The sequence below is a fragment of the Pelodiscus sinensis genome, chromosome 9 (assembly GCF_049634645.1).
Source record: "Pelodiscus sinensis isolate JC-2024 chromosome 9, ASM4963464v1, whole genome shotgun sequence".
Classification (NCBI taxonomy): domain Eukaryota; kingdom Metazoa; phylum Chordata; order Testudines; family Trionychidae; genus Pelodiscus; species Pelodiscus sinensis.
In genome coordinates, this window is record NC_134719.1 from 56,534,330 (window position 1) to 56,549,316 (window position 14,987).

The window sequence follows — 14,987 nt, forward strand, 5'->3', positions numbered from 1 at the left end:
CGGGGCGAAAGCTACCATAGGTTCCCCAAGGACAGTGGTTGGGTTATGCTACCAGACCACCAGGATCGGATTTGGATATGGATAAAGATCTCTAATGTTTTTACAGAAATAGATACTGCTGGCACTAAGGGGATTATAGGAGACTGTAATTTCCAAGATAAGAACATAAGAACGGCCGTAGTGGGTCAGACCAAAGGTCCTTCTAGCCCAGTATCCTGTCTGCCGACAGCGGCCAACACCAGGTACCCCAGAGAGGGTGGACCGAGGACAATGATCAAGCGATTTGTCTCCTACCATCTCTCTCGAGCCTCTGACAAACAGAGGCCAAGGACACCATTTTATCCCCTGGCTAATAGCCTTTTATGGACCTAACCTCCATGAAATTATCTAGCTTCTCTTTCAACTCTATTATAGTCCTAGCCTTCACAGCCTCCTCTGGCAAGGAGTTCCACAGGTTGACTACACACTGTGTGAAGAAGAACTTTCTTTTATTAGTTTTAAACCTGCTACCCATTAATTTCATTTGGTGTCCTCTAGTTCTTCTATTATGGAAATTAATAAATAACTTTTCTTTATCGGCCCTCTCCACACCACTCATGATTTTATAAACCTCTATCATATCTCCCCTCACTCTCCTCTTTTCTAAACTATAAAGCCCCAGTTGCTTTAACCTCTCCTCATATGGGACCCGTTCCAAACCCCTAATCATTTTAGTTGCCCTTTTCTGAACCCTTTCCAAGGCCAAAATATCTTTTTTGAGGTGAGGAGACCACATCTGTACACAGTATTCAAGATGTGGGCGTACCATAGTTTTAGACAGGGGCAGTAAGATATTCTGGATCTTATTTTCTATCCCTTTCCTAATAATTCCTACCATCCTATTTGCCTTTTTGACCACCGCTGCACTCTGTGTGGAAGTTTTCAGAGAACTGTCCACGATAACTCCAAGATCTCTTTCCTGATTTATCGTAGCCAAATTAGCCCCCATCATACTGTACGTATAGTTGGGTTATTTTTCCCAATGTGCATTACTTTACATTTATCCACATTAAATTTCATTTGCCATTTTGTTGCCCAATCACTCAGTTTGGTGAGATCTTCTTGGAGTCCCTCACAGTCTGCTTCTGTCTTGACTATCCTAAACAGTTTTGTATCATCTGCAAACTTTACTACCTCACTGCTTACCCCTTTCTTCAGATCATTTATGAAGAAGTTGAAAAGGATTGGTCGCAGGACTGACCCTTGGGGTACACCACTAGTTACCCCTCTCCAATCTGAAAATTTACCATTTATTCCTACCCTTTGTTTCCTGTCTTTTAACCAGTTCTCAATCCAAGAAAGGACCTTCCCTCTTATCCCATGGCCATGTAATTTACACAAGAGCCTTTGGTGAGGGACCTTGTCAAAAGCTTTCTGAAAATCCAAGTATAGACAAAGACACATCCATGGAAGACTTACAGAAAATGATAAGGGCCCTTATCTACAGATTTAGTCCATTTCTGTGAGGTAGCTAGCCAGGAACATTAAATACTAACTTATCAACAGGCCATCTAGGTCAAATGTTGTTCCAGAACTATCAAATATTTGAAAACTCATTAACTGGTAAAAACTCATTAACTGGCTCACAGACCAACCACAGTCTGACACATGCAGTTGGTGGAATTCTTGTAGGATATTACCAGAAATGTATTTAACTCTATTAAATTCAAAGGCCCAATTATACCCTTGCTCTAAAAACATAAACAACAATAAGCAATCAATACATGGAGACAGTAGCAAACGTAAGTGTTCGTTCAGTACACTCTCCAAAAGCCCATCTTACGAACACCTGTCTCATCCTGAGTGACACCAGTGTAATCAGATGGGAATGACAACTACCTTGAGCAAACATGGGTTATTTACACAGTATAACAAGCGGTTTCATCGTCAATTGCTTTCTTTCGCTACGAACTAAATCGGGCAATCTGGGGTTGCACTTTTCTTGGTCTTCCCGCATCCTTGACTAAGACCAGATAGGCCAGTGTGGGCCTTTTCCTTGGTTTTTATGGATGTCAAAGCTATCTCTTTACACAGGCCCATATTTTAAAATATTAGCATTTAGGAGGTTACTATAAAATTTATCAGACCACAACCCTTCTCTGTCTGTTAGAAGCAAGGTGTTAAGAGAGTTCTCTTAATCATATTTCAAGCATAGCTTCCTTGCAAAACTCATCTTGTTCGATGTTGCATTCTATTTTAGCATTTGAGCCAATTTTTTTTCCAGGACTGGTTCCTTTTGCTTTGCTCTTTACTCAATTTACTAAATACATAAGTAATTGATGCCCAAGCTAATTTAACTTTGAGCCTTCTATTTTAAAACTATTCTGTAAAGTAAACTTAGTGTATGAGAATGTAAATTAAATAGTCAATGTATTAAAACTAAGATTTCTATAAATCAAAGCAATCCAGATGTCACAGGTCTGACTTAATAAAGCTATATACCTTATGATCAAGCAACAGTGATGGATTGCAGAAATAAAAGAGTTGCTTTCTCTTGCAGCTTGTCTGTATTTGGGGAGCTGGTGGGGCAACCTCAGGGAAGTTTCTGCTTGGACTGTGAGTTGTGACACATGATACCTCTGTTGTTATATTGCACCGAATCCTGTGTTAGCAATTCCACCCTCCAATGTTAGCATAACATTGTAAGTATTCTTCCTTTTATGGCATCTTTAACAAATTAATATGACTGCAATTAAATAATTTACAATAAGATTACTTCGAAGCATTTTGTAAATTTTTTTATTAAAGCAAGCATGTTCAGTGAGAAATCTATCAGTACATACTTGGGTATGAGGGGTCTGCCTTTTACTACCAAAGAATTCAAGGGATCTATTCCTTCTGAGATACGGGTTTGCTGCAGGGTGGGCGTGCAAGATAATGAAGTCTGCAGGGTGCAGGAGGTCAGAGTAGACTAAAAGAGCATGGCAGTCCTTTCTGGCTTTAAAGGCTGCTTTGTGGTACTGATTATCAAACTGATAATCCTGACTGATGCGTTGCGGTGACCAAGAATGAAGTACTGGTTATCTGGTCACTTCAAGGTATAGTTTAGGTTTTCACGTTAAAATACTTGAGTTCTAAATCCACATGATTCACCTTGTGCTGCATTCATTTGAGCTACCGGATTAGTAGCATAACAATTGTGGGCAGGGACTGGAAATTAAACTGATTTCTTTCTCATTCTAGGTCTACAATACAAGCTTTGATCAAGATTTTTTCTATTGCTTCTTTTTCTCTGCCATTCATTACACTGCTGGTTTTTCACCATAACAGAACAGCCTATGACATTGTAGCAGGAACTATAATGGAAAGAAGAAATGGAGTCAGATGATACCAATGCCCAGATTACCAAAATTTTCTGAACTTGTTATGAAAAAACAACAGCCCAAAAGAAGACCATTAGCATTTTTTGCCCAAATTAACTGGAGACAGATTTAGGTGTTAAACGAAATGAGCCATTTCTATGTAGTGCAAAGTACCTTGAAAGTATTAATTTTTCTTAAATGCCAAAGAAATTTGAAAGAAATAGTACCACTTCAATATAGAAATATTAACATTAGATTGACAGGAAGGAAACAAGAGATATTTATTTTAAAAGACCAATTCTCTTAGTCTCCAGAAAGAAGATGCCTGGAAATATTGCTATCAGGTTCTACATCATAATTATTTGATGGGGAAAAATAAGATGGAGAATGTAGTTGTGGTTGATAGTAGTGTTTACAAAACACATTACACAAACATCTTCTCAGAGAGGGTTGCAGTGTTTCAGGGATGGAGGCAAAAATCTAGCTAATAACGTGTTTCCGTTTAGCCAATACATTTTGTGGGACTGGGTATCAATCCCTAAAAGTCTTAGTGAATTTCTTTTCTCCAAGCATAGTATGCCCTTACTATTTTAAATGTCTTATCGAAACATGTATTGTGGCAGGTTTAATGCACGATTGCATTAAGTCACTTCCCAATGAAGAGGTAAATTAGGTTACTACTTCTTTGCAGGAATAAGAAGTTACTGTGGTATTTGTGAATTAGGTTTGTGCAAATACCTTCAAAGCCATACAATTAACAGAGTAGACCCCGGTAACAAACAAAATGTGAAAATTGATGCTTCCATTTCTTGGGGAAGGAAAAAATTTACTTCTATCAGGTTGTTGCATATAGACTATGCAAACAGATAGATGGAATTTTTCAGCAGCGTATAGAAAAGATCAACCAGAACAGCGATTATGGCTGTAACTCTATAGACAAGTTCCAAAACTGGTTTTCATGTTATATTTTAAAATTTTGCCTAATCATTTCTATATGCAGAAAAACTTAAGCAGCTACTGACGAATAAGAAGTCTAATATTTTCCATGATGATGTAGCTTTGATAACTATTTTATTCTTCATATAATATTGATTAGGAAACTGTTTTGGAAAAACAAAGCAAAGTTTCATTGTTAACTTGATTAAATGTGTCAGGTGTTCTTAAATGAATTAGAATGCCACAATATTGTAAGTGGTTGGCTTAGTACTAAATAGTGACAAATGGTTGCAGCAGTTACTCTTGATTGTCATCTAGGTTGCGCAGTGGGATATTCTGGGAGGATATTTTAAAATGAGAATTGTAAAGTAGGGATGTGATAGTTTACTGTTAACCAGTTATATGCAAGCCACTCCCCGCCTCTGTATCAGAGGCTCTATGGTGGGGAGGGCAGGAGAGAGCCAGTGTGTGCAGGAAGCTGGCTTAAAAGTAGGTTCCCTACACACATCGTCTCCTGTGGAGCCACCTTTCCCCTGACATATAAATGTGTAACCGCTGAATAATTCAGCAGTTACATGTTAACCCCCCAGCAAAAATGATCTTTTAACATCCCAATTAAAACTTAAAACAAGCATTTCTTAGAGTTTGAAATAATGTAAGAAGGAAGTGTCACTGTCAGTCAACTATTACAATGGTTTGGTATTTTAATTTTTGGTGTATGATTAGGGCGAACTCTTCCTGGGTGTTAGTGTGTAGGAGTATTTTGAAGTAGAAAAGCATTAAACTGAACCACTTTTCACTACAGTGGTGCTTAATCTTTTTCGTTAGTACTTGGTATAGGTTGAATGTCTGAACACAATATGAGAAGGGCCATACAGGGTCAGACCAAAGGTCTGTGGAGCCCAGTATCCTGTCTTCTGACAATGGTGGATGCCAGATGCCCCAGAGGGAGTGAACAAAAGAAGTAACAATAAGCAATCGCTCTCCAGTCCGCCATTCCCAGCCTCTGACAAACAGAGGCTCTGAACACCATTCCTACCGATCCTGGCTAACAGCCATTGATGTACCTAACCTCCATGAATTTATAGAGATCTTTTCTGAACCCCATTAAAGTGCTGGTCTTCACAATCTCCTCTGGCAAGGAGTTCTGCAAGTCGACTGCGTGCAGTGTGAAGAAAAGCTTCCTTTTGTGTTAAACCTGCAACTTATTAATTTTATTTGGTGAGCCCTGGTTCTTACGGGAATCGTAGAACCATAGAACTGGAAGAGACCTCAGAAGGTCATCAAGTCCAGCCCCCAGATTTCCTTATTCACTTTTTCCACCCCAGTCATGATTGTACAGACGTCTTTCATATCCCTGATTAGTTTCTCCTTTCCTAAAATGAAAAGTCCCAGTCTTTATAATCCCTCTTCATAGGGGACCCGTTCCAAACCCCTCATGGTTTTTGTTGCCCTTTTCTGAACCTTTTCCAATGCCAATACATCTTTTTTGAGATGAGGCGACCACATCTGCACATAGTATTCAAGATGTGTGTGAACCATGGTTTTATAGGGCAATAAGATGTGCTATCTTCTTCTCTATCCCTTTTTAATGATGCCTAACATTCTGTGGGCTCTGACTTCTGCTACACGTTGAGTGGATGTTTTTAGACAACTGTCCACAATGAGGCCACAATCTCTCTTGAGTGGATAGAGCTAAATAAGCCCCCACCATCTTGATTTAAGGCCGATTTTAGTAAACTCAAGCTATGTCTGCACTGGGGTTTTAACCCCGCCGCGTCCAGGGAACATGTTTCCTCTTCCACGTTTTTTTGCGGAAGAGCAAATCCGCTCTTTCGGGGAGCCCTATATACCTCGTTCCCCAAGGAATAAGGACTCCTCCAAAAAAGGAGGCTTTTCCACCATTTGACCCCATCTAGACCTATAGTGCAGACCTAGCTTCAGAGAGCTGGTAGGTAAGGTCCCATGGGATGCAAGACTAAGAGAAAACAAGCGAAAAGAGCTGGCAGTTTTGTAAAGACACATAACTAAAGGTCCAGAAGCAAACTATTCCATTTTGTAGGAAAGACAGAAAGTCTGGCAGGAGTCCACCTTGGATCAACCAGAAGATTTTATATGATCTAAAAAAACCAAAGAGGAGTTGTATAAAAAATGGAAACTAGATCAATTTACAACGGCTGAATATAAGCAAACACACATGTATGCAGGAGCAAGAGGAGAAAGGCGAAGGCACAAAACAAGCTCAATCTAGCTAGAGACAAGGGTAACAAGAAGTCCTTCTACAAATATGTTAAAGAGAAAGACCCAGGACAGAGTAGACCAACTGCTTAATGAAGACAGAAACAACAGAAAACTTGGAAATGGGCAAATGACAGAGGTGTTAATGACCTTTGTTTTGATTTTCACCCAAAAGATTGATGGTGGTGGATGCCTAACATGTGAATGTTAGCGGAAATGGGGTAAGTTTAAAGATTAAAGAACAAGTTAAAAATTACTTAGAAAACTTAGATGTCTTCCAGTTACCAGGGACTGACTAAATGCATCCTAGAATACTCAAGGCGCTGATAGGAGGTATCTGAGACTTTAACTATCATCTTTGATAAAAGCCATAGGGGAGATGTTTTTTAAACTCTTGCAGCCCAGCTCCAGCCTGATAAAGAGGCAGCAGTGTGGAATGGCAAGGGGATCCTTGGGAATGTGGCAGGAGCACACTGGCTGCCAGCCCTGCCCCCCCAGGGACTATAGACTAGTCGACTAACCAATAAAAATTCATGAGGGTACTTGACTATTCAATTAAATGATATTTCACATCCTTATTATCTATACGTTACCAGGAAAGAAAAAAAGAGTTTGTCCCATTTGCTCTTTTTTCTTTGAAGAGGGCCAAGAAATTCAGTTCTCAGCCTGGAAGACATGGTCATGACTGGACAACTCAAGCCATGACATCACAAAAGCCAACAGACTGAAAATAGATCAATCAGCTCTGACTTGGACGTCCTGATCTGTTGTGCAATTCTCCAAAATGTTCATTAGTTATCGGAAAGTTTTTGTAAAACTGGGGATATAAAATCCCGTTTAAAATATTAACTGGTTAAACCAGGGGTTCTCAAACCTTGATCCCATGACCCCCTAAAACGCTCACGGCCCGGGGAGAGGGGTCACAAGCGAAAAACCGAATCCAGCTGCGACCCCCCTCTAAGTTGTTTGTGACCCCCCTGGGGGTCGCGACCCAACGTTTGAGTAACACTGCGTTAAACTACACGTGGGCCTGGTCAGGCTGCTCTGGCCCATCTGCCTAGAGCCTGCCACACTGCGGGAAGAGGTTTGTTTTGGCCCAGCTGGCCTGGACTGCCCCCTGTGGCGTAGCCTGGCAAGGCTGCTCTGATCAGGCTGGGCGCCAGGTAACTGGTTACCAGTGAGCATCACCTAGTCTTTCAGGTCTGCGTTATACGTCATACACAAGCCCAACTAAACATTGGAAAGAAACCTTTAACAGCCCTGTCATTTAGAAGTGATTCTTAGTGCACAGTTGCCAGTTCTAAAAGCCCCCCTTCCATGGTGTTCGAGACAATGACTTCCAAGTCTCCGACCACATTAGGGTTTGTAACCATGTTTAGAATGTTTTCAGGACTTTCCTTTGCTTGTGTAATTCATACATATTGTTTCATGATGTTTTATTTTGTATGCTGCAAAAGGAACAGTAGACTTACAAATCCAGGCCATAATTCCCTTTTGTAATGGCAACATTACTCGCACATGGTGAAGTGTCAAGGCTAGAAACACTGATACCAGAGCACTAGGACAGGGAAAGTCACAGGTCTTCAGTGAGACAAGTCATTTTACTTTAATGGCTCATATTAGACTCCTGCCAGTGCTCGGCCTTTATAGTTTTTGTTGGATTGAGTGTAATGTAGAGAGTGGGAAAATCATTTATTTGTGGGAAAAAATAAAACATCGAGGCATATTTTCTGCCCCACCAGGGATTGCTTGAAAGCTGTTTATTGGTTTTTTTTAGAATTTTACATGTAGGCCTGGTAGAAATAGATTGAGCAGAGTGCCAATAAGGCTTCAATAGGGTTATTCTGCATATAGCGTGGGTTATTGATTACAGGTCTTCACCTTAAAAAACAACGAATAGTCTAGTAGCACCTTAAAGACCAACAAAACATGTAGAAGGGATCATCAGCATTGTAACAAGGATTGGGCAAGAGGGGCACTTGCCCCGGGCACAGTCCTTTTAGGGATGCAAAATTAAAAATAGAAAAGTTAAAATATTATTTCTTTTATATCTTTACTATCATCTATTTCCAATCTCAATATATATGCAATTAACAACATATGCAATTAATAAAATACACAGAAATTAAGAATTTTATCTTTTTTGGGGGCGATGGTTCAGTAGCTTAGTGTGTAGCAACTTTAAAATGTTGTATTTTTTAACCAGGACAGATCCCCTTTAACATATTGGAAAGTGTTTAATTTAGACATAATGTGATTGAGTTAGATGGGGGCTACTCAACTTTGGAAGCCCTGGGGGCCACAGTGATACTCACAGCACATGCCCAGAGCCCCAACTTAAGTGTGGTCGCATATACATATGCAAATAACTTCTCTCAAACTGACAGGCATGAATACAAAGATTAAGGCAAGACGACACAACATGCAGGCCCTAATTAAGTCAGTTCTGCTGATATTCATAAAATGCAATAGTGACCCGATTTCCACTCTTATGCACTTTTAATGAGCAATGACAGTCCCAGGAATTTAACTTCGAAAACGCATACCAAGAGAAGATCATTATATTGACTTTTTTTTTGTTTTGGCTCCCACTTGTGGGTCACATATTGAGCCCCACATAAACCCAAACTGCACCACAGGCCTCAAATAAATGGGTCGGCTCACAGATGGCATGTTGAGTAACCCTGTGTTAGACTATTCATATACCGATGATGCACAATGCCTTCCTCTCCCACTCACCCCTTGCCCAAACTGTATATCTGGGTAAGAGCTATCTATCTTCCAGACATTTTAGTCTTTGAAGGAAATTTAGGTTATCCACTTTCTCCGGCTCTCAATCAGCCTATAATCTTTCTGTAATCACTGTTTATCTTTCAAACTGAGGAGTGAATAAAATATGAATATGAAGCACCTGTTGCATTACAATAAGTTAACTAGCGGAGAACATTTCTCTGCTCATGTTTGGTCACATTTAAACACCCCCAAAGCACAGGGGTTAACGTCCCGATCCTGGCCATCATCTATTAAACCTGCTACGCTCCTGCTTTCAGAAGAAAAACATCCAGCATCTCAGCTGGAGCGGGAGAAGCACTGACTAGCCTGCCCCAATTTCTCCTCTCCCCAAATGCCACAACATGTGAATGAAAATACAAAGGCCATAGCAACGATGAATATTTATTTCTTTTCTACCCTCTCCTCCCCCCGTTTCCGTAGAACAGACCCCTGTGGGTCCCAGCGCATTTCACACGGACAGCTATCCCTCGCCTCTGTCCAGGCTCTCAGCTGGACCTGGAGAAGCATGTGTGTAACATTGATTCGCCTGCCCCAATATTTTCGCTCCCAAATGCCACAACATGTGAATGAAAATACAAAGGACATAGCAACGGTGAACATGTATTTATTTCCCCCCCCCCTTTTTTTATGTAGAACGGACCCTTTTCCGGACACATCTGCAGACATGAAAGTGTGGAGCGGGATGGGGTGGTCACAAGACCAGGTGTCGGGGAGGATGGATGAACTCCGCTCCCAGGAACACCACACGGGCAGGCTCGGCTATTGCCGTGAGGAGCGGCGGTGAGATGGCTCTCCTCCCCTCAGTCTCAGGGGTCATCGAGGTGGGGCAGGGTTTCCAGCTGGCCCTCTCTCCTCGCTTCCTCCACCCCTTGCAGCCACTCCATACACCTGCACACCAGCTTCAGGTTCCTGATCCCCGGCGCCGGATCTTCCTCATACTCTTCATCATCATAGCGGTTCTGCTCATTCACCACTGAGATCTTTATTAATGAGGTCAGGTCCAGGCCGGCCCTGCTCTGGGAGCCCGGCAGGGGTGTGGTGCTGCCCAAGGGATTCCTCCATCCGCTCTGGTTCTCCAGGTGGCGGCGCAGCAGCAGCCTGGTCGCCTCGGCCGTGAGGTTGATGGTGTAGTCCGTGGTGGGGACCTCAGCCGCCGGCTCCGGCTTCGCCGCCGCGCCTGGGTTCCTGGTGGTGCGGCCGCGGGTACGGGTCGGGCTCGACCTCTGTGGCTGCTGCGGTGGCTGTGGCTGTAGCTGTTGTTGTTGCTGCTGCTGATGCAGGGAGGCGCAGAGGCGGGAGTTGGGCAAGGGGCCGGTTCTCGCCTGGGGCGCCCCGCGTGGATTCCTCTCCTTAGGAGCTACCTGCTTCTTCGGCTGCTTACGGGTGGTGGCAGGGCCAGAGGCCGCAGCAGCGGGAGGCTGGATGGGCGGTAGAGGCTTGGCGGTGCTGCATGACCCCTGTGCTCTACCCCCCGACTCAGCAGCCACTGTCGCCCGGGGCAGGTGGAATAGATTTTTCTCTGGGTTTGAGATGCGCTCCCAAAGGAGAGAGGAGCACTGCTGCCCCTGGCGGGGGCCCCGGCTCTGTAACTTAGAGAGGCGACGGCAGCAGGGCTGAGCTGGAGGAGTGGGTGTGAGGACGGGAGGAGTGGGTGGCGGGGCCTGGGAAGCTCCCACGCGGGAGGGCTGCGACATCCCCCGGGAGGGCTGCGGAGCCACCACACGGGGGAGTTGCGATGTCCCCTGCATTGCCTGCGATGCCACCACCTTAGAGTGGTGTGGTGCCACCACTGGAGAAGTCTGTGGCGCTGTCCCCCGGGAGAACTGCGATGTCCTCTGGGAGGGCTGCTGCGACATTGTGACCTGGGAGGGCTTCGGTGACGACATCACCCGGGAGGACTGCGACACCACCACCTGGGAAGGATGCGACGTTCCCGATGCTGGAGTCTGAACACCGCTGAAATAGAAGGGATGGGTTAAAATAGTACTCCAAGGGGAGACAAGTCTTACTCCTTGGTGCATAGGGGAACTGCTTTATACATTTTAAAACAGTCATTTGCACTCAACAACTTTTGATTGTGATTAGTCCATGTGGCTATGTCTACACTACCGGGTTGGTTAGAAATAAGTTATTTTTAAATATCTTCTGTTTGTGAAGAATAACTCTTTTGAAATAATGGGGGTATTTTGAAATAAGTTTATTTCACAACAGGCTTGATAGTGTGGATGCTCGCCTTGTTATTTTGAAATAATGCCCCAGTGTAGACATGTACTAATATGTGAAAAGAACACTGATTTTATTGTTCAGTTTTTGAAAAGATAAATGGTTCCCTCAACTATTCAGTCATCTTTCTCTTTTGCCATCTCCTGGAAGTACTCCTCACTCTTACAGTAGCTATTTATAAAACTTGGTCATTATCTTCAGTTCACCCTGTTTGACAAAACCTTGTGAACTAGTTCAAGACATTTGGAACCTACTATATTTAAAGGTACAGTTAAGAGACACTTAAGAAGAGAGACAGACATTGCTTCTAAGGTCAATGCAACTGGAAATTGTGTTACTTTTTAGCACCACATTCCCACCTCCTTCCACCCATAGCCAACAGCCTCTTTTAAAGAGTCTCTCAAGATCTTCTTTCTTTTGTTCCTAAATCTTAACCTCTACCAATTAAAGAGATCTGAGTCAATATGCACATGAAGACATGCCTGTTAAAGCTAAATCTGGAGGAGACAGAGCTACTGCTATTGGAGAGAGGGAAACAAAGAACTTTCAGCCACCTAAAAACTAGGACCTAGGCTGTCTACTCTAGCTTCAGAACCATCATAGTCTTGTTATGTGTTAATAGCAGAAGTTGGAAAAAATATTTAAATCACACCCTGTCTCTAAAAATACTTTCATAGAAGCAAAAGAAAGGATATTGAGCACATTCCATATAGCCACTTCATGTACATGAACATCTGAGGAGCATTTTTTCAAAATACCAATAAAATTAAAGATGCTTTAAAGCAGAGATGGGCATTAATTTTTGATGGGGAGGCTGTTCCAAGAGGTCAAGGGCCACACTTCTCTATGGAGGGGAGGTGGGGTCTGGAACAGAAATTGCATGTAAAAGGGAGTTCAAGGTAGGGTTCTGGTGTGCAGGAGAGAGTATGGGATGTGAGGAAAGAGGGTTGGGGTGGAGGAGAGGATTCTGTTCTGCAGGAGGGGTCTAGAAGGGGTTGCAGGGTTTGAGAGGGAGTTGTGACCCATGAACGGGGGAGGGGGACCTGGCAGAGAGGTAGTGACCTGAAACAGGAGGGATTGTGACCTAAGGCGGGGAGTTGGGGTGCCAGAGTAGGCTCTGGCCAGGAGGCACTTACCGAGCTGGTTCCAGGCTAGCTGCCTAATGGAACCCTGTGCCAAGTTCCCTGCCTACCACAACCCCAGAGCTCCGAGTGGCTGCTCCATGTGTCTTTCTGTGGGGCACAGTGGGAGGCGGAGAAGGGGGAGCTACATGCATTGCCCAGGCCCCCAGCACAATCTCTCAGCTCCCATTGTAATGGAGATTGTGATGTAATGTCAAGTGTGTCCGGTATTTTTGCTGGAACCATCTGGCAACCCCTAGCTCTTACACAGCAGAGCCCCACTTGTCATGTCAAATTGGGACCAGGACCAAACCAGATGATCAAAAATTCAGATATTCAGGAGAGTAGGGAAGTGTGAGGCCACAGCGCCATCTAGTGGCCATGGGAGGGTTGCCTGCTGCTGGCCCTGCATGCGCTGGTTATTAGGTCAACATGGAAAGTTGCACAATGAAAGGCTGGAAAAATGGGGCTCTACTGCACGAATATGTGAAAAGAACACTGATTTTATTGTTCATCTGTAAGGACTCCATATAATAGGGCACCTCGTATTACACACTCCTGGCAGTGACACACACACACACACACACACACACACACCCTCAACCTCCATCTCCAAAGGGCAGATAGTTGGGTGTAACAATCCACTCCTGACAGAATCAGGAACTGCTCAGGCCCAACCAATGTAGAGAAGCTGAACAATTCCCCAAGCAGATGATACATTCTGGCTCATTTGCTGGGTCTTAAAGAGAACAAAGTCCTGGATCTTCTCCCTATCACTATCTCATCCACTCAACAGTGAGACTCAGGCAGGGCAGGAGACTATGGGAAAAGGGAAACAAAAGACACAAAATCCACTGTCCCCACTGGTAAGGAATAGTTCCAATGTGAATGTTTCTACAACTTCCATTTGGCCAGCACCCGATAGGTCAGGCAGCATCAGCGCCAAATCTATCACAGGCTCTTACCTTCTCCGGAGAGACGTGTCTCTTTTCTCAGAAAGGGATTTGTATAACACTCCAAGAAGATTCTTCTTAGTGTTCATGTTCGAGGCCTGAGAGCGCTCAAGGTAAGAAGAGCCGACCTCGAGATGACTCCCGGCCGGAAAGCTACGGGAGTCTGAAATTGCCCCGGCCCCGCATCCTGTCCTACCTGGCTGTTGTCATGGACTCTCTGTGAGTTCACCACCTGGCAAGGTCCTTTAACCAATAAGCGGAGACACCGAAAAAGGCCTTGTGATGTCACCGCCACACCCTGTCCTGCCCCTGGCCAGCCCCTCTGCATATTTGAGCCTCTCCCCCCTGCATTTCCCCTACTCACTCAATGTTAGTTCTAGGAATCAAGCAGGCTGCACATGGAATCATCAGAGGCTGCTCAGTGCCACATGTACTTGGCAGATTGTAAGGTCACAAAAGACCAATCACCTATCCCAAGGGCGGACAATAATTTTCACTGTGGGGGGTCACTTCAGCAATTTTGATTTGTGGTCACAGGCTGGATTTGTGCCCCCTGGAAGGTGCAGGGCTTCAGAGCTACAGAGAGAGAGAGGGAGTTAGGGATGTTAAATTTAAACAGAGCTCAAAATGGCCGCCCTTAAAAGGACAATGCCGGCTCTCCTGTTAAAAGGACAAACTGTTTTGTTTTTTTGCTTATCTTCTTTTCCCTGTCCTTTTTTGTTTGGTTGGTTTGCTCAACAACTTTTCCTTGGGGCTTTTTTATTCCCCATCAACAACTTTTCCCTTGGGAATGGCTGCCCTTAAGGGGGCAAGGCTCTTTTTTTTTGGCTTAAAAATCTTTGGTTTAAAGTTTAAAGAGTGTGATTTAAGAAAATTACACTATTGAAAAAAATTAGGACTGAACTGACTAACTTTTAATTGCGTAAAATGAGATCAATTAATGGTGACTCCCTTGCATAAGTAATATATGAGAGACAATACCTGAAAAAGAGGGAAAAGTATTAAAATTTGAAAGGTTTAATTTGTTTTCTACATATCAATTCATTATTTTTGTTGCAGACTGCTATAATAAACCGTGTAATTGGATTATGTATACAAATTCTATCCACTTTACAATAAAAGAATGCTTCAAGAACTAAGCGTACTGCCCAGAGATTCTTTTCTTTTTTTTTAATCAGTGTTGCTATGTAGCGCTTAACTTTCACTGACTATGAACTCCACTACAAAACAGAATATGGAGATTTCCTATCACTTAACATTCTCAACCTGAGTTCTCGAAGACTGATAACATCCCTATTTCATATAGTTGAGTAAAGAGGCAGGTATTTAATTAATCGAGTAGTCCATAGAATTATTGACTACTTGATTAGTCGATTGGCAAC

At 43.3% G+C, this 14,987-nt stretch overlaps 1 protein-coding gene across 1 annotated transcript; it reads right to left on the minus strand.

The window, feature by feature from the left end:
- Window positions 1-9,933: 9,933 nt before the first annotated feature.
- Window positions 9,934-14,208, minus strand: LOC142830681 (uncharacterized). Its single transcript, XM_075937133.1, has 2 exons — window positions 13,618-14,208; window positions 9,934-11,264 (listed from the first exon to the last, which is right to left on the minus strand). The coding sequence occupies exons 1-2, from the start codon at window positions 13,692-13,694 to the stop codon at window positions 10,115-10,117; spliced, it is 1,227 nt and encodes a 408-aa protein (XP_075793248.1). The 5' UTR covers window positions 13,695-14,208; the 3' UTR covers window positions 9,934-10,114.
- Between the last annotated feature and the right edge of the window lie 779 nt (window positions 14,209-14,987).

Bases quoted from the DNA above. Each gene is read 5' to 3' on its own strand.
- LOC142830681 (XM_075937133.1), bottom strand. From the start codon at position 13,694: ATGAACACTAAGAAGAATCTTCTTGGAGTGTTATACAAATCCCTTTCT. The intron at 11,265-13,617 runs GTAAGAGCCTGT...CTTCTATTTCAG, and splicing joins GACACGTCTCTCCGGAGAAG to CGGTGTTCAGACTCCAGCAT.